General features: G+C 40.3%; 1 protein-coding gene across 1 annotated transcript; it reads left to right on the plus strand.

Annotated features, from left to right (window-relative positions):
• The first annotated feature begins 7,615 nt into the window (after positions 1–7,615).
• mex3b (mex-3 RNA binding family member B) lies at positions 7,616–13,205 on the plus strand. The gene is made up of 2 exons (XM_035420078.1): positions 7,616–9,742; positions 10,496–13,205. The coding sequence occupies exons 1-2, from the start codon at positions 9,514–9,516 to the stop codon at positions 11,893–11,895; spliced, it is 1,629 nt and encodes a 542-aa protein (XP_035275969.1). The 5' UTR covers positions 7,616–9,513; the 3' UTR covers positions 11,896–13,205.
• Positions 13,206–21,409: the final 8,204 nt, after the last annotated feature.

The following is a 21,409-nucleotide window of genomic DNA, read 5'->3' on the forward strand; positions in this document are numbered from 1 at the left end:
TTCTTCTTCTTTTCCGTACGCAGCATGCGGATGAATCCTCTTCCACCGCCGCCGCCCCCCCCTGCACTGCTGAAATTAGTCTCAGCCACCAGCCAGCAGCCAGCAGGAACTGAATCTCAGCACATCTGAGCAAAGAGGCGGGCGGTTAATTTTAGCCTCTGACCCAATTCCACGCTGAATTAAATAAAAAAATATATATACAGTGCAGTCTGTAAGTATTTGGACAGTGACACAATTTTTGTTGTTTTGACTCTGCACTCCGGCAAATTGGATTCAAAATGAAAGAATGAACATGAGGTTGAAGTGCAGACTATCAGCTTTCATTTCAGGACATTTACATCCATTTCGAGTCATCTGTGTAAGAATTGCAGCCCTTTTTATACATAGTTCCATTTTAAGGGACCAAATGTAATTGGACAATTGGCTGCTCAACTGTTTCTTGGCCAGCTGTGTGTTGTTGCGTCATTAGTTTATGTAAAAGAAAGCTAGCAAAAGGACTAGAGTTGATTTTAGGTATAATATTTACAATTGTTGCTGTTGTCTCTCAACATGAGGACCAAAGAAGTGTCAACATCAGTAAAGCAGGCCATCATGAGGCCGAAAAATCTGAATAAATCAATCAGAGATATAGCTCAAACATTGGGTTTGTCAAAATCAACTGTTTGGTGCATTGTTAAGAAGTGATGATGCACTGGTGAGCTCAACAATAGCAAATGACTTGGTAGATGAAAGAACATCACTGTAGTGTGTAGTGGATGACCGAAGTTTGCTTTCAATTGTGAAGAAACCCCCCTTTTCAACTGTCAAACCGATCAATAACACTCTCCTGCATGCAGACGTAGATGTGTCAAAGACTACCATAAAGAAAAGACTATACCAGCATAACCTCAGAGGGTTCACCGCATGATGCAAACCACAGTAAAGCCTCAAGAACAGAATGGCCAGGTTGCAGTTCTGGAACAAAGTCTTATGGACAAATGACACGACTATTGCTCTGTAACCTGTAAGTAATGGAAAGATGAGCAGAAAGAAAGGTACTGCTCATGATCCAAAGCATCCAAAAAAAAAAAAAAACTATGAGTGGATGTGTGAGAGAAAGAATAAGAGATGACGAATAAGGGGGAGAACACACCCTCCAGGTTCTATCAGCTTTATGACATTTTGTATCTTAACACCTTCCTTACAGTGCTGGGATTTAGGAAGCTGAAGTCATGTTTTAACAGAGACAGAGGAAGTTGCCGTGTAGTTAATTAGTTACCCTTAGCTATGGCAGCTGCTCTACTAACACTACTTCACAGGGCTGTTATGAGTACTGGATGAACTTGTTTGTGTGTTTTACTCATAGCAAAGTATCATCTGCATGATGGTGTGTGTTCACCCTTCTATTACCTCATCCTTTCTGGTGAGGAAATGGTTTGTTTACAAAGCTTTCAAGCTGGAAACACTTTGGTGTTTTCACACTTTAAAAACTGTTCGAAGCCCTGCTTAACCTGTGATTGGTTTTGGAATCAGCTGTCAAATGGATTGTAAATTAACCAAGGAAGGATTCAATGTTTTTTTTTTATCCCCAATTCCTGTTGCTCTGATAACGTGTTGCCCTTCTAGTTTCCTTTTTTAACCGGGGTCAAGCTGTTTTCTGAATGATACTTTTAAATAGTGTGGTGACTCATTTAAAGACTTAATCATGGAGGAAACTGTGCAGTCACTTGTTTTTCATTGTACTGAGATAAAGTGATCAGGTGATGTGGTCATGATGTATCCATTAGAGAATTTGTTTTCTGAGGAATATGTGGATTCAAGCATTAAAATGAATTCCCCTGCCCCCAAAGACTGTTTAAAAAACATACCGAAACAGTCATGCATTAACAAAGCTAATCCACTGTGCTCAAATTGCACAGTGACTTATGAAGTGTTAGTTAACATAATATTAAATATATGCTTGATGAACAAATGCTGAGAAAATTTAAGGGTATTTTTGCCAAAGGAAAGTTAGGTAGTTAAACACTCTGCCTAATAAATTAAATTAATCTGTGGTAGACCATGAATTGAACCATTTCTTCCATTACTATTGAGGCCCAGTTAAAAAATACATCTGCTGCTGTCTACTGCCTTCCCTCCTCAATCTCATATAAGAAATCCCTGATCCTAGGGTACTCTAGATAAGGCTCTGACAAACACATAGTCAGAGTGCGAATTGAGAGCTAATTCGGAGTTCACTGCTAATGCTATGTGGAAATCATCATTGCCAGCTTTGTCTTCCCTCCAAAGGAATCTGGGGTGAGTGTGTGGAGGTAAGGTGTAAATGAGATGGACACCATTTGTCCCAGGGGACACAGAAAACAAATAAGGGTTGAATCACTTCTTACTTCCTGTTTTATGCGTAGACCAGTTCAAAGCAGTCAGACAAAGTCTGGATTCCTCCCTCTGGACTTGCAGAGGAGGTATAATTCTCCTGATTCTCCGACAAACTTAAGAGTTAGCTTTTGTTAAAGAGACCGAGTGATCAGTTATCATCTTTTTCCCATTGCTTCATTTTTTCTACACTGCAATGCATGGCTTTTTTTACCTTGTAGGGAAGACTAAAAGAAATGAGAAAGGAAATTGTTGTTTTATTGAGCAGAACATAATGTATTTTCGTTTTTTCAACTTGAATAAGTCTGCAGAAAATGTATGTATATATGCAGTACTATTACATTCAGGATTAAGAATCAAGCCCTACAGTACAGTACATATAATCTGCTTTTAACGATTTGTCAGAAAGGGGTGTGTTTGAAGCATTCTTGTCATAATCTCAGATGCTATACTTTTACTTAGTGAGCTTCCCTATACATGGAGCATTTGGTGATTAGGAAAAGGTGGGCAAAGGAATCTTAGGGTGTTCAAAGCACACGGTGATGTGGGGCACACAGCTTTCACCAGCATCTGCCTGCATCATGGCTCCCCTTCCCTCATTCAGATCACAGTTCCACAGGAGCTTCAGGGCTCATCCGGCCCCTCCTCTGATGTTTCCATCGTTTTTCTGTCATCCATTCACTGCAGTCCCACCCAGCAGATGACTTAATGTTTGCGTAAAGTGCCTTTAATTGAAACCATGCCAGGGCATACAGTAGGTATTAAGAGACCCTGCACAAGGGGAGCCTCCTCGTGCTGCTGAGGCAGGGTTTTATAAATCTGTCACTCTATTTATTTACTGTACTTTAGCATGTTTATTTATTTAGCATCGAGGGCAGGGCTGCCCTTGGAATTCAATACTGGGTGAAGAAAGTCTAATGGGAGAGGAATTTCTGAGAGGGGAACAACCTGGCAGCTCGGGAGGCTGAGAGGATCAGTGTGGATTAGGAATGGAGGGTATGTGTGTGTGTGTGTGTTTGTTTGTAGATACATGTGTATTTGTGTGTGCATGCTTTCTTTTATATGTGTGTGTGTGTGTGTGTGTGTGTGTGTCAGTGAGAGAAAGTGTTTGTGTGTGTGTATTTTTGTGTGTCAGTGAGAGAGCGTATGTGTATGTGTGCGTGCATGCATGTGCATGTGCATGTGTGTGTGTGTGTGTGTGTGTGTGTGTGTGTGAGTGTGTGAGTGTGTGAGTGTGTGCATGTGCCCACACACTGTAGGGCAGCTGCTCCAGCTGCCCTGATGCTGCGCTGCATGGTTCCTTGGGCGCCTGGCAGGCAGCCAATCAAGACCATGGAAATCAGTGCCACTTCAGTTCAGTGTGTCAGCACAGGCATTGGGCTTGCGGCTGCATTTCTCCAACATCCTCCTATTGTACCTGCAAATGTGCGCTGCACCATTTCTACAGCTGCAGAGGCCCCGATTACAGCAGCTCTGGCCCATTTCTGAACACCTGTGAGTTGTCTGAGCGTTGACACGGAACTGTTTGGATTTATTTATTAGAAAGTGCCAAAGATTGCAGCCGTATTACTGCACCGTCACATTACGGTTGATATCCTTTCCCAATTTTATGGTCCACACCACAGTAATGCAAACCCATGTGTGCTGCTGCAGTTCAGCTGCAGTTATTTTGTGTGAAGCCTGCGCCTATGCCCTGGGAATATGATTCAATATTTAACTGAGCAGCGTATGTGAGCTCCATACTGACAGATTACAGCACTATAAACCAGCATTGGTGTAACATTACATGCAGAGAGCAAAGATAAACTCCTTCCCTTTGTATAAAAGTGAATCCGTTACTATGCTGCTAGTAGGTGTTACATTTCACTTCCGTACCACAGGTTACTCCCGTTTAGTTTGCTGATGCCAGTGAGCTACTGTAAAGCTCTGCAGTAAAATGCAGGCTATTTAATTATGGTACGGAAAGTTTAACTGTCCTTTATTTACCTGAGATGCAGACAATGACCGATATATTATTACCGGTGCCGCGGTCAAAGTAATCCCTTTTCTATATTGGGTAGCGCGCTGACACCGATAAGTATGAGGTAAGAATTTCTAAACAGGGCAGCACACTGTTCTGAGTGCGGGCTGCAGTGTTTCCTGTGACCCAGGGCAGCAGCCACAGGAGTCTGGCGTGTCTGCCGGCAGCATGCAGCATGGGGGGGGGGGGCGGGGATAGGAAGGGGGTTAAGCCCTGCCTAGCTTCAGCTTCTCCGGCGCCGCGCAGACAGCGTGCAGCACGAGCACGCCCTGCCCTCAGCTAGCAGACAGCGAGCTAGTCTGGGTCACGGCACGCTAAGCTCCTCTTCCTCTCATTAGAGAGAGGGAAAAAAAAGCAAGCGAGTAATCGCGTCTAAGCAGCTGGCTAACTTCTAATTCCAAATGGCAAATATCGGTTACAAAGTCGGGGCTCGTGCTGGTGAAGGAACGCTTGCAGTAACACAAAGAGGTCTGTGGGCTCTCAAATGTCCAGTCTGAACCCTGTTTCTTTTCCCAGGAGCAATTCTATTGGAAGATTTTACAGCATAGGACAAGCATGCCAATCCGTAATCATGGATCACTTAGGAGTGTAAGAAATTTTTTTTTTAATCTCATCCTAAGAAATGCAGCAACTACCAAATAGGTAAGCAAAAGAGACAAGGAAACTAAAGGACAGGTGACTGTGTTTGATAAAGACTGCTGGCCATTACAGTGTATGATGGTAAATTGAACCTCTCATCCAAGATCAGAAAACACTTATGTGTTTCTTTATGGCACTCTGTTCCATTTGTGCCTGGATGCTATAATGTAACCAGAGGATCCAGGGGAGGGGGAAAAAATCCATCATTTTTCTGTGTGATAAATCACAAACCAAGCCAACATGACTCCCGCAGGGTCCAACAACACAGAAAATGTTGCCCACTCATATTATTGTTTTCCTTTTCTTTTACTGGACTGGAGAAACCATAAAAGTTTTTAAAGCCATTTTTCACAAATGCCTAACAAGAAAAAGATGTGATCGTAAAAGCCACCGTCATTAAGATTGTCCTCGCTGTCATTCTGTACGGGCACCAGAATGTCAAACGCATCAATCCCTCCCAATCGTGAAACGGCCTGGGAATAAGATGTGAGTAAGGTTGAGCTCAGCCCAGCGGCTGGAGCACAGAGCCCCTGCTCATGGTGCCCTAAGCCCTGCAGCGGTGTCGTGTTACATGGAGAAATACAGAGGCTTTGTTTCCAATATAGGGAAAATCCTACTGATTAGCACCAGCCAGGCCAGATACTTTCACACTGCTCATTTGAATTGAACCATTATAGAACCTGATGGGTTTGTCTCAGTGCTTTCAAAATGTCCATTCACCAGGAAACCACACAGAATAGTCATTAATCTAAATGAAATACTTCATTAAGACTGCTGAGGGATGTGGCCTGTTTTACCATCATGTTCGACTGGAAAATTTAGAGCCATACAGTATAACTGAAGTAGGTTATGAGATGCTAATTTCATAGATGTTGTTGTATTTTATGATGTGTAAAAATTGTGTGCTCTGCTAAAACATTTTCCAATAAATCACAGAATATTGTCATGAAAATTAACAATACCAAACAAAAACGGGGGTTCCGAGGGAGAGTTTTTAAGTTAATTGTAAAAGGTCTGAAATTACATATCCACTCTAAACTTCATATTTTGCATGAAGTAAATAATACTGTTTTATAGTACCATAGTGGTACTATTTTCACTGCATCAGCATGCATTAAAATGAAAACTGCAGTGGGCTCTTTTCCTAGCTTGTTTTATGACACCGCCATGAATTCATAGGGCGATTATGTTTTCTTTCCACAAACGTTAAGCTCTAACAGTGTATTTCTTTTAATGGCTGGTATTTTGGCAATGTGCTTAACTTCAAAATCTGCACTGTTAGACATGACAGATTGAGCTATGAGTCATGGATTCATGGTGATGAGTTGTACATATAAGCTGTGTGCCCTTGGGAACTCCCACTAATTTGTATTTCTTCTGACAAAGATTCTCTTTACAGAGGATCAATGGTTGCGCCAATGCAAAACACTGAAGTGACATTGATTCTTTCACAAGACCAGATTCTGTTGGACACACCATGTTGGTGCCAGTTTCTGATCAAGTCAAGAATGCTAATGGTCCTTGCTGGCCAATTTACTTTGGACAATAGTAAATTAGTTGCAACAGTGTTTGGACAATTAATCAATTCATAAAATGTTTAGAATTCACATGAGGGTAAAAGCAAATACGCATCATTCATGCGTTGTATAAACGTGCCATACTGCTCTTTGAGGTTACCTCCAGTATGAAAATTTTGAGCTTATACATACCCCCTATAAAACATGCTGTAAAACGGAATGTCTGTATGTCTAATTTTGTGATTATTTTTATATATGAAATGATAAACTCATTTTATTCCAGCGCTTACAAGCTGTGGCACATAGGAATTGCTTGCTTTCTGCTTGGGCGTGCATATTTTACAACAGTTTGTATTCTTTCCAAAATTGAAGTAGGCTAAATTATGAATGGCTTTATGAAGATCAATAATCGCTCATGTTCCAGGGCATCACACGGCTGTCACACTAAACGCATGCAGTTTTTCCCATTAATGGACTGCGAGGTTTGAAAGTGTAAAATTCGGACAGCGAAGCAAACATCTCCCTAACTATGTTTTAAAGTAGTTCAGCCTCGGTTAAGCATAGTCATTAAAACGGAGAATGACAATACAAACGTCAGTTGCGGAATAATGCCTCTCCAGATGTTTTAAATGCAGATTCTGAGTTCAAATACTAATGCGATTATGCAAAAAAATATATATATATATTAACAAGAAAGTTCCAGCCCACATTCTCAGGTTTAGAGCAGTTTATATTAGCATACCTATTGTTGTGTAGAAGTGAGGTGACAAAGCAAGTGCCTTCCGTTTAAATGGCTCTGAATTGGGTTGAAATTTCTTTTGTGTTATCCAGGCGGGTTCCCTTCCCCCATACAATTCCCCCTGCGCGACCACAAAGGGCAGATTTGTCGTTGAGATGCAGTACCCAACCGAAAATGTAAAAGCAGCAAGGCCACGATACATTGTGATTATCTTTTTTTTAATCACTTAAACGATTATCAACCTAATTTCAGCCGGTTATTTAATATTACAGTTCACCAGATTTTTTCAGTAACAGTCAACACACGCATGCACACGCGTTCCGTTATCATACACAATTAAATATCATCCACACATGAGTTCTGTCCAAGTGACACGCACACAGCTGTACACTTGAACTGGTGGCAATGAATTCAAAACAAACAAAAATATATTTTGACCAGCTGTTTTATACTTATCCCCATCTCTATAATTAGTACTCTATAGGTTATAGCATATTCAATTGTATCAAACGCTTAATGCGCGGTAAATGGAGAAGTGTGAAAAAAGATTCCCCATGACTAAACATGTAAAAACATGTTTATAGTTTTGCGTTCAAGAGTAGCCTACATCGAAAGATAGCTGCATTCTGTGTTCCACTTTAAAGCGCGCATATTACAAAGGCGCACGTGCCGCTCACTACTCAGTAGTGTTATACACTAGCACCAGTCTGCTTACTTAAACGAAACACAAAGAATACTTTATTTGCCAAGTCTTTCCCGTTATTTCTGATAGTGGCTTGATTTCTCTGACGGACCAGATGGATTTCAAACTCTGTATCCTGCTGTCAAGAACCATAAACATCCCGAGGAAATGAGTAGACTACTGCTTGAAATCCACAGTTACCTGTAAGTTGTTTCTAACTGTTGAGCAACATATAAAGAGATCTATGTCACGCGTTTTAAATCAGTTAGCGGAGCGAATCATTAGAAAGCGTAGGCTATACATTGGTTTGCATAGACTACTGAAACTGCAGACTGTATTTTACTTTGTATGTGAGTCTGTGAGTGCATGTAACCGCACATCAATCAACAAGCACATGTTCAGACATGTTCTTCAACACACGGATTGTGTATTAATTTCGTTCACGGCATTAGCCTACAAGAGCGCAATAGGCTGCATCTCGCTGAACAACGATATTTATGAATCCTGAACAGGTACCTCCTTTGACACTTTGTCGCTGGCTGTTCAAAATGCGTCTATTGTCTTAGAATTGGAAACGACACAAGTTACAGCCGCCAAGAAATGTAATGTCACGTGCTAGTCGCATGGATATGCAGTATTGCATTTGTTTTTAGTTTTATTTGTCAATATGACATGACTGAACGGCTTTTGATAGTGTTTATTATTGTTGTATTCCTTTTGTAATAAAAAGTACATTGTTTGTGTCACATGACAAATAGCCTAGACTTTAAATTAAATATGTCGATAGCTATAATAACCGCAATAGATTATAAAAAAAGTTATACGAATACCGCGGTCATCACTGTTATATTGATTACTTTTTTAATTTGATCTAAAGAGAGTGATGTGAATGTGCCCAGAATTGTGCATTAACCTACACGGAACCTGTAGGAATGGCACTTGATACATATAACAGTCGTGCCGTTTTGGTCTTGTTTCGGACACAAACGATATTGTAAACTTAAACTATGCCTAATGCTCAGTGCTGCAATTATTACTTAGTGGATAGAAATTCGTAAGTACCTCAGATATTGTTTCTTGAGACAACAAAGAAAAGGAGTGTGCCTTAGGGGTCAAACATATTGTCCCCTCCCCAGCACCGTGTATGACCAATCAACGAAGCCAATGCAAATACAAGCAGTACCGCACCGTCCCTTCCCAGCCCGTGACGTCATTCGCACATATCCCCCAGAAGTGCTGTCTGGCTGCAGCAAGTCAGACAGAAAACAGAAAAGAGCTGAGTGAGCCGGGAGGGGCTCCTTGAAGGAAAATTGCCACCGCCGGCATTCCAGCGATTTAGAACTCCGGAATACGCGATTTTGCCCACCCATAGAAATTCGGGAGCCGGGCTCTGAGAACGCCCGTGTTGCCCGGATTGCACTGATTATTGATTGCCGGGAGAAGGGACGCACTGACGAGCACTTGAAACCGGTTTCCCTTCTCTCTCCCTTACCAATCCTACCCTCCTTCCGTAGTTTCTCCCTTTGTCTGATCTTCCTGATCCCCGAGACTGCAAGATATTAAAATGCCTAGTTCGCTATTTGCCGACATGGAGAGGAATGGGAGCAACCAGGGGGACGCCCTGGACGACCAAAGAGCCCTTCAGATAGCACTGGACCAGCTTTCTTTGCTGGGCTTGGACAACGATGACAATTCGATCTACGACAACGAGCCGAGAAAAAAGAGTGTGAACATGACGGAGTGTGTCCCAGTTCCCAGCTCAGAGCATGTTGCTGAAATCGTTGGAAGACAAGGTGCGTATATATTTTCCATATGTTTTTCTCCATTGCGAGGAATCGGACAGTCTGTTGTACGCTGATGTTCAGAATTTGGAGTAGTTAATTAGTTCAGAATTTGCAGTAGTTAATTAGTTGATGAACTGTACACCGTAATCAGTTGTTCCTCGCCGCACTGCCACTCCGCGAAACAAAGGATAGTACAGAAATACTTGCAGAATCGCTCAAACAAAGAGGCAACTGCCCGAGTGGTAAGAATAGCTACAACCGAGACACTACACCCTTTTTGGCATATTCGATGACATGTTTTCTTTCTTGGGCTACTGTATGTTCTGGTACGAATTGTCTCATTTAAGCTTTAGTGGTTTCTTTCTTTATCGTTAACTATCCACTTCGAATCAGTTCACACGGAACCGGCAATTTGATCATTATGAAATCTGTGTATTAGAAAATTAAAATTGTATATGTCATAGTGTTTTAGCTACTATGCAAAGCAACGCCGTTTGCTAGCTACATTTGAATAACACCTGGATGCTGCAAGCTTTTCTCCCTGTGCTATTTTTGGACATCTGCGGTTCAATTGAACCGCTGTATGTCAGGATACCGGAGCATGTGGTTTTAATTTCTCCAGTGCAATTATGAGCGAATTAGTGTGCAGTAATTCAAAACAACAAGTACAAGTACCCATTTTCTACCATGACTGATTTTAGGGCTAAATGTTATTTAAGTGTATGCACACAAACTGATAATATTTATTTCTCTTAAACGTAGGTTGCAAAATTAAAGCCTTGCGAGCAAAGACCAACACCTATATCAAGACTCCAGTGCGTGGGGAGGAACCAGTCTTTGTTGTGACAGGCAGAAGAGAGGATGTAGCCATGGCTAGGAGGGAAATCATCTCAGCCGCTGAGCATTTCTCTATGATCCGAGCATCGAGGAACAAAAACACCAGTCTGAATGGGAGTGGCACAGTTCCAGGACCACCAAATCTCCCAGGACAGACAACCATTCAGGTGCGGGTCCCCTACAGAGTGGTGGGCTTGGTGGTCGGACCGAAGGGAGCGACTATTAAGCGAATCCAGCAGCAAACGCACACCTACATTGTCACGCCCAGCCGGGACAAAGAGCCGGTGTTTGAGGTCACGGGCATGCCTGAGAACGTAGACCGTGCCAGGGAGGAGATAGAAGCACACATTGCCATGCGCACCGGGGGGCTCATCGAGCTGACCGACGAGAACGACTTCCACGCCAACGGCACAGACGTCGGCTTCGACCTGCACGGCCATGCCAGCCTGTGGAGCAAGCCTACCTCCAGCGCGACCCCCACCTCCGGGCGCAAGCCTTTCTCAAACTACCGCAACGACAGCTCCAGCTCCCTGGGCAGCGCGTCCACCGACTCTTACTTTGGCAACAACAGCAGCTCCAGGCTGGCTGACTACAGTCCCCCCAGCCCTGCCCTGAGCTACACAACTTCCAACAACGGCAACAACAACAACAACAATGTCAACGTGAACAGCAACGGCAACGGATTTGTCTACGGGAGTGATGTAATTTCCCCCGATTGCACTGACTTGACTTTCGAGTCCTCGCCGGGTTTCGAGGCCACGCCTACCCCTCCCGGCCTGGTCTGGTCACAGTATGACCGCGGTGTCACCCCATCCGGCGGCACAACCTCCACCATCTTTCCTGCCAACGCCTCTGTCAATGCCAACGGGATGATTGCGAACCAGCGGCGGGCTAACGGTGTGGGCTGTGCCTCTCAGCCCAGGCTGTCCCCGCCCCTGCATCATGTGGTCGGGGCCTCTGAGCACCCGCTGGCCCGTCGAGTGCGTAGCGACCCCGGGGGCGGCTCCCTTACCTTCCCCGGCTACTCCGCTAACGGGCTGTCCAACGGCATTGCCTCCCTTTCCGGGCCTCACCTCCCCGGAGTGCCCTCCGACTCCTCCGCCTCCTCGTCCTCCAGCTCCTCGTCGAGCTCCTCATCGGGGACCAGCAGGAAGGGCAGCCGGGACTGCTCGGTGTGCTTTGAGAGCGAAGTCATCGCTGCCCTGGTCCCCTGTGGACACAACCTGTTCTGCATGGAGTGCGCCAATCGCATCTGTGAGAAAACCGAGCCCAAGTGCCCGGTCTGTCACGCTGCAGTTACTCAGGCTATACGTATATTTTCATAAAATGTATCCGACTCCCAGCAACAGCAAACCAACTCTTATACTGCATTATGAAGACATAATAACTCGCGTGTGTACGTACATGTACATATGTATGTATGTAGAGCTGCAGTATCCAAAAGGGACACCCTTCAGGGCTCTGTTGTCATTGTTTATAATGTACTGTAGCGTGGGAAAATATTTTCAACATCTAATGCATGTTCTGAATATTAAAGCATAGTAATTAATAGTTCTAGAAAACTGTACACAATATTTATGAAGTCACAAAAAGGAGTGTTCAAGTCAGAGGTACTTAAAACATGTCAGATATAGACTGTTTGGGAGATGGCCCTTCCAGGTTCACTGTTCGAATGTACAGGTAGCAGTGCCTATGGCTAAGGACTTTGGGAGGGTGGAGCTTTTAGAATACAGGATTATTATAAAAGGAATGATACTGCAGCTTAAGTTTAAAAGACCGCATTAATGGGAAGCAACAACATATCCTACATATATGTATAGGTAAAAAATTCCACAAGTTTAAAGTTTTAAATATTAATTACATTAATACAGATTGAAGTATTTTATTCTTTTTTGACTTGAAAGATTATATTTCGTATTGCAAAAAATGTTTACAAATATTTTAATTTAAGTTCAGTGAACTTTTTGTAGCTGGGTTAAATATCTTTTATTTTTTAGTATGGCCTTATGGCAAAGAACACTGTATTATTTTAATACCACACAATTGTTGGTTGAAATACAAACCACAAAATGTGTATTGCATTTAAACAGTATTCTGTTGGGATGGAGGTTTTATAGGTTCAGCAAAAAAATGTCTTTTAAATCTGCTTCACCCAGCATATTTTTTATTCAGTAATATAAAGCATATTTTATTCTATATTATTACAAAACATGAAATGTATAAAACTTAGTAAATCAAACAAAAAGGAACCGTTTATGCTTTCTAAAATTTGTATGAATTAGATTCCAGTGGGAATTACAGAGTTCTGTTGCACCACTCTAGTTTTAGTATTTCTATTTTAATACATTTGTTTACCACTTGTTTATGTATATGTAGGTGAAGTTACTTGAGCGTAAATGTACTTTATTGAGCAAAGTTTAAGAACAAAGTATATTTTATTTTATGATACAGGGCCTTTAACCTCATGGTCAAATACTAATATTATATTTGCTGAAACAAGATTTGAAAATGTATCAAGAGTTTTATTTTTCTGACATTTAAAGTTCTACACGATAAAGGTAAAACTTAAGTAATGGTGCTACTTCATGTTTTTTTAAGTATTTCTATATAAATACAATAAAAATGGTACATGAAATGACTGTGTGCCTTCGTTATTAAAATGAATCTCTGTGTGCCTGGCCTGACATATCTCTGTATGTCCTGTCAGAGTGCTTTGTGTTGGGATTCTTCTGTGTCTTCATGGGTTTTTTATTTGTATTCCCAAAGATTAACAGAGTGACATTAACAAAGTAACATGGTTGTAGTCCTTTTTTTCCTTCTTTTTTTTTCTTCCATGATTGCCCCTCCTCTTACAGGAGGATTACCTGGAGGATTTCCAGTTGGTGTGACGAACTGACTAATCTACAAAGGTCCAAGTGCCTTACAGCTGGCCATTTCAGGGTTGGCAACATTCATGTTAGGAGTGTTGTATTTTTGTGAGCTCCATTTAAATGTGAATACTGTCTCTCAAACATTTTAGTGAAATTTTTTGCGTTTATTCTGTCTTTTTGTATTCTGATGCAAAATACTGGGATTTAAAAAAAATGTTCAACTTCTAGCCATACCTGTTTCAGAGGTGCTATATTATCAATTGCATTGAACTTTGCAGATAATTTTATACCTATTAGACAGTTAATTATGATTAAAACACATTATAGCAATCAAAAACAGCCTCATGCAAAAGAAAGCTTAGTCTATGTGATCATTTCTCTCCATCTGTATTGCTAGAGTTGGGCCCTTTGATTCCATGGATTTGGTAAATCACCAGCTGTCTAATGCAATGTGGTTTTCTTGGAAAGTTTGTGGCATATAAACATTCTGTGTGGCTACATTGTAAATACAGAGAAAATAGCCCTTAATGATAAGGTTAAAATGGAAATATCAAAAAGCCGACTTCAGAATTTGGTCTCATAAACCATGCTATTAGTAGGCAATTCCAGGTCTTTAAAAAAGAGCTGACGCAAAATTTATCAAAATGCGTAACGCATGAATCACTTTTGGTTGCAGCAGTTTGAAATAAAAAAAAATAAAAATCTGTTCAGAAAATGTATCAGTGTTGATGTCTGGTTCCAGCTCTTCATGATTGTAGCTTCCTGTCCGACTCTGTCCTCGTGTCACCCTCCAGTGTCATATGATGTGTGTCACCAGGAATACCATGAGGGCTCTGAGTGATGGAAAAATAATTACAGCTTGCTGCCATTGCTCGTCATAGCAGGGCTTGTCCGGTGGAGCTGTTGAATCTTACTGGGGGAAAACCTGTGTCGAAAACAAACGTCTAACCTAAATGTTTGCTTTGTGTTAGTGGCGATGACATGCCCGGGGAAGGAGGTCAGTCCATGTCTATTTTTAATATCCCGCCTAGGTCATTTGGCAGAGAACACGTCTGTGTTGCTGACTGCGTTACCAGAAGAAATGCAACATGTTATTGTCTACCACCTAGAGCCCTGATCTAAAATGGGAGTCCAGGACACCTAAGCAAAATAAATGCGTAATGAAAGTTAGACTTTTATTCTAACTTTGTGGCAGCATGTCATTGTGAGATGAAGTGATTCTTTATTATTTGAAATGAAACTTTCTCATCTGACAGCCACCACCATCCTCTTTAATTGGAGTTGTCAGGCACTGTTTTCATTTTTATTTTTTGCTGACCTCATCGCTGACCTTATTTGCTAAATGTGCATCAACCTCCTCATTAAATCCAACATTAAAATAAAATGCAGTGTTAAAAATAGTTAAATAGGGGAGAAATAAATAGTGAGTTGTAGTTTGTCATACCATACCAATAGCAAATAGACATTACAAAATAAAAAATGTTTGGAATAAAAGAAAAGGCCTTTTGTGTAAAGATTTAGCAAGACACCTTTCTGCTTCACAATACTTCGGTAAATCATTACATTTGGGAGTCAAATTTGGATACATAAAAATTAATTAAGCGGACAGCTTTTTGTACTTATGTGCTTTTTTGACATAAAAATCATGTTCATGTGTTTTGTCTTTTTGGAAATGTTATTTAGTTTCTGAATGTGTTTACAGTATATCAGTATTGCACATCCCTGAGTCATGATTTGAGGAAAAATTAAAATAAAATAAAAAATATTGACCAGAAGAGACCAAAATGGGTAAAATAATTTGTTTTTTAAAAGCTTTTTATCTAAGTAAAATAATGAAAGCCCCACAATCTGTGAAGACTTAGTGTGAGTGTGTGTGTAAAATATCGAGACAGCTGGTTCTTTGAAGATTATTTCAAAAGAATTACCATTTCTAAACACAAGAATGATTCAGCATTGTCCAAACATTGCAGTGTTGCCTTAACCAGTAACTCACAGAGTGATTGGTTTGTCTGTTTTGGGAAAATATAAGTCCAAGTAGGGTAAAGCATTGACAAAGAATAACAGAAAACTCTTGAGTTGCATTCTTTCCCAGTTAATACTCTTTACATCCATAGCAGACTGTTCTTGACATTCAGTTCATGGTCGTCGGCATCTTGTTTATCCTCTGTTTTTGACTTGTGAAACCAGTGGCAGCAGTAGTACTTATAACACAGTGTAGTTCAGTATTTTGTTGTTCAGTTTAGTTCTCTCACTGTACAAGAAAACAGATGACTGGGCGTGGCTATTTGACCAACCCTTCTTGGTCTCTCAACCAATTCAATGAGTGCTGTGTTTTTCCCCTCCTTTCATTTGGTTAGCTTTGCGGGGGCTTGATATTTTTGAAAATGGATACAAATGAGTCATTCGGATCAATGGAGATATGTAAATAATGTTCAGTATTTTGCTTGAATTAATTTTACTCCAGTCTATTTATCTATTTAGTTCTTTGCGTTGGCAATCCATATTCCCCTTCTCTTCATTATTAACATAAATAAATATTTAACTGACTGACTGATTCTGTGGGCAGTGCTCTGAACAGCCCATTGGAGGGTACAGCCTGTAGAACAAATTTGGAAAATTAATATACCTCAATTTGAAAAAATGAGCTGGATGTAATCTTCAGATATATTCATTTGCACTTGGGAGATTCAAATTTTTATTTATTAACATTAAACCAGATAATCTAAATCAAAGTCCTCTGTTAGGGTCTCCCAAAGTCAAAAATAAAAGCAGGTTTTTGAGTTTGTTTAAAGCATGGTTTATGCATTATAGATGAACAGGCTTTTTAGGCATGTGTCTGCTCGGGAAAAAAAATGGATTTTTATACTACAGAGAGCTCAGCGGTCGCAGCATGTCCGACTCCAAATGGGGTGACTGATGCCAGACACTGCTGAACACACAGAGAAAACTGTCTGGAAAACTCTAAACTGAAACGTGAACCATCCATTTGTGCGTTTTAAGGTATCGCAAAATGCACATAACAATAAAGGGATATTGATTGCTTCATTGGATGCATGCGCACACACACTGCCACATTGTGACCTGCTCTCATTCCAGTTTATATCAAAGTTATTTGATTGGTGTGTTTGCATTAAAAGTGTCTCTGGATGCATGAGTGTAATTGTAGTCTAATTTCTACCAACGCTTTCAGTCAGAGCTACCTTTAAAATGTAGGGTGTGAGACATGTTCATAAATTGTTCAGTTGTGATGACTGTAAATTACAATATAATGACGGTTTTCAGTTAGTTTACCATTGTACCCTGCCTCATAAATAATTCTATCTGATCAAAGATGTTATTTTTTTTTGTATAGAAAAACAATATTGAAGATTAAAATGACTACTGAAATAAACCATTTTATATAATGTTTTTTTGTGCCAGTGGATGTCGATGAGGTAAATTGAGGTGATGCTGAAGCAGAGCACTTATTTTAGTGACAGGTGATTGAGGCAGATCTCTTCTTTGTGATGTGCTGTGCAGTGCTGATTCAGACCTGCTTGCCAAGTCAGAGGAGATTGGGGATTTCAAATATTTCTCTTGCCTTGCAGAGACTGATGCTCACAAATATACAAACCATCCACATACTAAAATTATGCTTGCCTCCTGGCACATTTAATTTTGTTTTAATTATTTTATAACTATGATGTTTTGCCCACCATGTGTCTTTGAATTTTCACTGCATAACATCAGTTATGGCTTGTTCAGTTGCAAAGAGATTCTTTTTTTTTTTTTTTTTGATTTATATAGTACGCATGCTTAAAAGTGGGCAGTCACACTGTCCTCATCCTACCATTTCGGCATTAAAACCCAATGTTTAAACAGGATGTGGAAATTTTCGGGTAGTGCAATGACTTCATATTTCCCTTCTGACTTTATGCATTTTTGGGGCATTCAAACCATAACCTGTCTTTTGCATTAACAGGCTGTCAAGTTCTCATGCAAAAAGCACACACACACACACTTCTAAGGTCATGCTGTTACTAAACGGTAAGCCCTAGAGAATAAGAAACAATAGATTTATATTTTTAAGCGGTGAATGACATTTGAAAGAGTACAACAAAGCGAAAACCCTCATGTTTTTCTGTACCTTATTGCCAGCCTTCTGGTTCATTCATTGAATCTTATTTACAATACAGAAACTGCAAATATGTAAGTTTTCCTAAACACATTGTCACGTGTATTTGGAGAGAATACATTTTTGTTGACTTGGCTTTTCAGTACTTTTAGCTGTATTTCCAAAAAGATTTGTTGCTTGAGTAGAGCTTTGCACCCCTAATGTAGAACTATCCTTTTTTAAACTGTCATTTTTGTGAAAAGTGACAGTGAATTTGCTTAGAGCTGCTAAATTACAAAGACTTGATTCAATTCAAGTGGGAAAAGTCACAATAGTAGCTATTGGCTGGCTAAATAACTACCAGTAAATTAAAAAGATTGTATTAATTTCTTTGTCAGCAGGATAAATCTCGAGAGAAATGAATTATATTTACATATTTAATGCAGCTCACAGGAATCAAACTGTGTTTACTTGGCTTTTATTTGGTTACATTTACCAAGCATTTCTGACAGCATTTACCCTGAAGCAAAGAGTGGAAATAGCTCTGGCTGCAAAGATTAGTGCTGAAATTGGTTCAGGTTGATGGAAAGAAGGAATTATGTGGTGAATCAAACCTTGTGTAATTCTTTATGCTCTTTATAGTTACGTTGGAACAATAGGGCATTCCTGGAATAGACTTACTTTTAAAGCAATTAGCAGCATACACTTCTCTATAGTAAACTGTACTATACAGTTTGAGACTGTGGAATGTTGAATAAATGCTACATTCTGCAAGATGAAACTGCAATGCTCAGTGCTTGTGTAAAGATGTACCTTTCCTTAAAATCATTTAATGGCTGTGCAGAGGGTCATTGTGGTAGTTAAAATCCATCATGACTTTCAATAATTGTTTGTGAATTTCATCGCTCTGTGCACTGATTAGATTACCCAGACAAAACTGATTCGGGGATTTAAACACAGGCTGTCGATCTGTATTTTGTATTGGTAAGGTCTTCTGCCGTTTTAATCTGAAGGTACAAAATCCTTGGACTGTATAGAATTGGTGTTACTGTTTTGGACTTGTAATTATAGGACCAACTGTATAAAGTCTCTTTCATTCAGCAGGTGGTTGAGAAACAAAACAGATTAATGGGAGAGTCTATGCCAAGCAAAACAAAAGTAACTAGATTAAAAAGACTTGTCCTGGATGCATTTCTGTGAGCGTATTATTCTTTCTAGCCAAGACATTTTACTGCAAGAAGTGTAACTTAATAATGCTCATAATTGTTAGTAAAAAACAGAATCTCAGATTTTCGAGTGGTAAATGGTTCAAAATGTTTTCTTTGGGTTCTCTAAGGAGATATTTTTCATGAAGAAGATGGCAGTAATCTGGACATCTGTTTTACCTAAATTCTTAGAATTGTCTCACACAGATTCACCAGAGTTGCCCCCAGCATTTATTATTTCAGCAGTGGGCATATATCATGTGTGTCTTTGGAGTTGTCAGGTACCCCAAAGACTGTCTCATTCCCTTAATGTTTTTACATGGTGGTCAGCAGATACCTTGATTATGTGGATATGAAGCCTGTAGAGGCTTCTCCACTTAAAGATTTTATGACAATTATAAAAAGACAACTGTAATATGAGGAGGTGGATAGGGAATAGTTACGATTATGATTTCCTTATTATATGCTTCTTGATAGGCATGATGGTCATGAGCTTGATAGGGTATCGATTGTTTCATAGTAATTTGAAATAAACGTAGAAAAAAACTGACATAGGGAAGAACAGAAAGATACAGTGCCTCAAAAAAGCATTTGCCCACTTCCTGACTTCCTCTATTATTGCTTATTTGCAGCCAGCTTGGTTGATTCTAAACCTCACTCATATTGAACCTTACATCAGAGTGTAGTCACCACAAAGTTTCTACAAGCACAGTATGCCACAATCAAAGGAAATGTCAGAAGAGATGAGAAGAAAGGTTGTTGAAATATATCAGTCTGGAAAGGGTTACAGTGAGAGCCATTATCTCCAAATGGAGAGCACAGTGGTGAATGCTCCCAGGAGTGGCAAGCCTGCCAAAAATCTCTCCAAGGGCACAGCGACAACTCATCCAGGAAGTCACAAAAGATCCCTGAAGAACATTCAAAGAACTGCAGGCCTCTCTAGCCTCAGCTAAGGTCAGTGGTCATGACTCGACAATAAGAAAGAGACTGGGCAACAATGGGATTCATGGGAGAGTAGCAAAGCAGAAACCACTGCTAACCAAGGAAAACATCAATGCTTATCTCACATTTGCAAAAAATGTAGAATTACAGTAAGAACATCATACCAACAGTCAAACATGGTGGTAGGGTAATGGTGTGGGGATGCTTTGCAGCCCTGGGACCTGGATGACTTGCCATTATTGAAGGAACCATGAATTCTGTTCTGCACTGAGCTGAAGCTGAAGCATAATTGGGTTATGTAGCAAGACAATGATCCAAAACAGAAAAGCCAGCTGAAAAGAAACAAAATTAAAGTTTTGGAGAGGCCTAGTCAATGTCCTCAGTTGAACCCAACAGAGATTCTGTGACAGGACCTGAAGTGAGCAGTTCATGCTTGAAAACCTACCCGAGCAGTTCATGCTCGACTGAGCTCTCCTTACCATGGAGTTAACTAGAGTTTTTGGTTAGTGGGGGCAAATCTTGGTTTACCTTAATAAAATAATTTGACCATAGATTGCATTTCACTTGTAATGTCAATGGTGTTTTACGCTGTGTAACAATGCTTCAGAGTTAGAGCACGGTCCATCTTAATGTAAACTCATTTGCTATAACCAATAAAATATTATTTTAAATAACCAGTTGTAATTTTATAATACATTTTATTCTTTGTTTAAATCAGAAAATTGAAGTGTATTTTTGTTAAATATTTAGATTTTTAGAATTCCAAAAACATGCTCAGTTGTCTAGTTGGACATGTTAGCTGCAATTTGAATTTTAGTGCCTTCTGTTGACTAATCTTTCTGATGTGGTTACAAAGCTCTGCCATATGAAAATTCTAGCTCTACTTTAAAGAATTTGGACTTGTTTATCTCCTAGAGAGGTGTATTAACAACAGGAGGAGGTGGACAAAGGTTATATTTTATAGACCCTGTGGGGTAATTTATCCTCTCCATTTGGGGCGACATAGCTCAGGAGGTAAGACCGATTGTCTGGCAGTCGGAGGGTTGCCGGTTCAAACCCCACCCTGGGTGTGTCGAAGTGTCCTTGAGCAAGACACCTAACCCCTAACTGCTCTGGCGAATGAGAGGCATGAATTGTAAAGCGCTTTGGATAAAAGCGCTATATAAATGCAGTCCATTTACCATTTGACCATCCTAGCTACTTTAGGAGCAGTGTGCAGCCACAGTGCTGCGCTCGGGGACCAACTCCAGTTCTGAGGCCAGTGCCTAGGTCAAGGGCAATGGCAGGAGTATACCTGTCATTTTTATGCCACATTCCTTATGATACATTTTAGATCCTACAATAAATCTATTGAAAGATACATACCAAAACACAGACATATTATTGTTTAATTGCTATTTTTTCTAGCAGTCTCATGTTTTAACCAAATAGGAAACAGAAAGTCTGTGTGGTGGACTTGCATGTTTGGAAATATAGTTTAACACTTAGGTGATCGGACATGAGGCAATAGACTAGAATTAGAATGGAGTATAGTACATGAAATAAACAAAATAGGTCTTACCATTGCAGACTCATTGTCTGACTCAGACTACCATTGTCTCATAAGCTCTTGCATGCCTGACACTGGCAATCACCCCTGATGTCCAATGCAGGCAATACATTTGCACACTGTTTTAAATTGAGCTTAATTCTATCAAATGTGATTAAGACCTGTATTAACTGATAGTTA

This window comes from Anguilla anguilla, chromosome 5 (genome assembly GCF_013347855.1).
Source record: "Anguilla anguilla isolate fAngAng1 chromosome 5, fAngAng1.pri, whole genome shotgun sequence".
In the NCBI taxonomy this organism is placed as follows: Eukaryota; Metazoa; Chordata; class Actinopteri; order Anguilliformes; family Anguillidae; genus Anguilla; species Anguilla anguilla.

What these genes read in the sequence shown, in the direction of transcription:
- mex3b (XM_035420078.1), top strand. Translation starts at nt 9,514, where the DNA reads ATGCCTAGTTCGCTATTTGCCGACATGGAGAGGAATGGGAGCAACCAG. An exon ending in TGAAATCGTTGGAAGACAAG is followed by an intron (nt 9,743 to 10,495) that starts GTGCGTATATAT and finishes TCTTAAACGTAG; the next exon opens with GTTGCAAAATTAAAGCCTTG.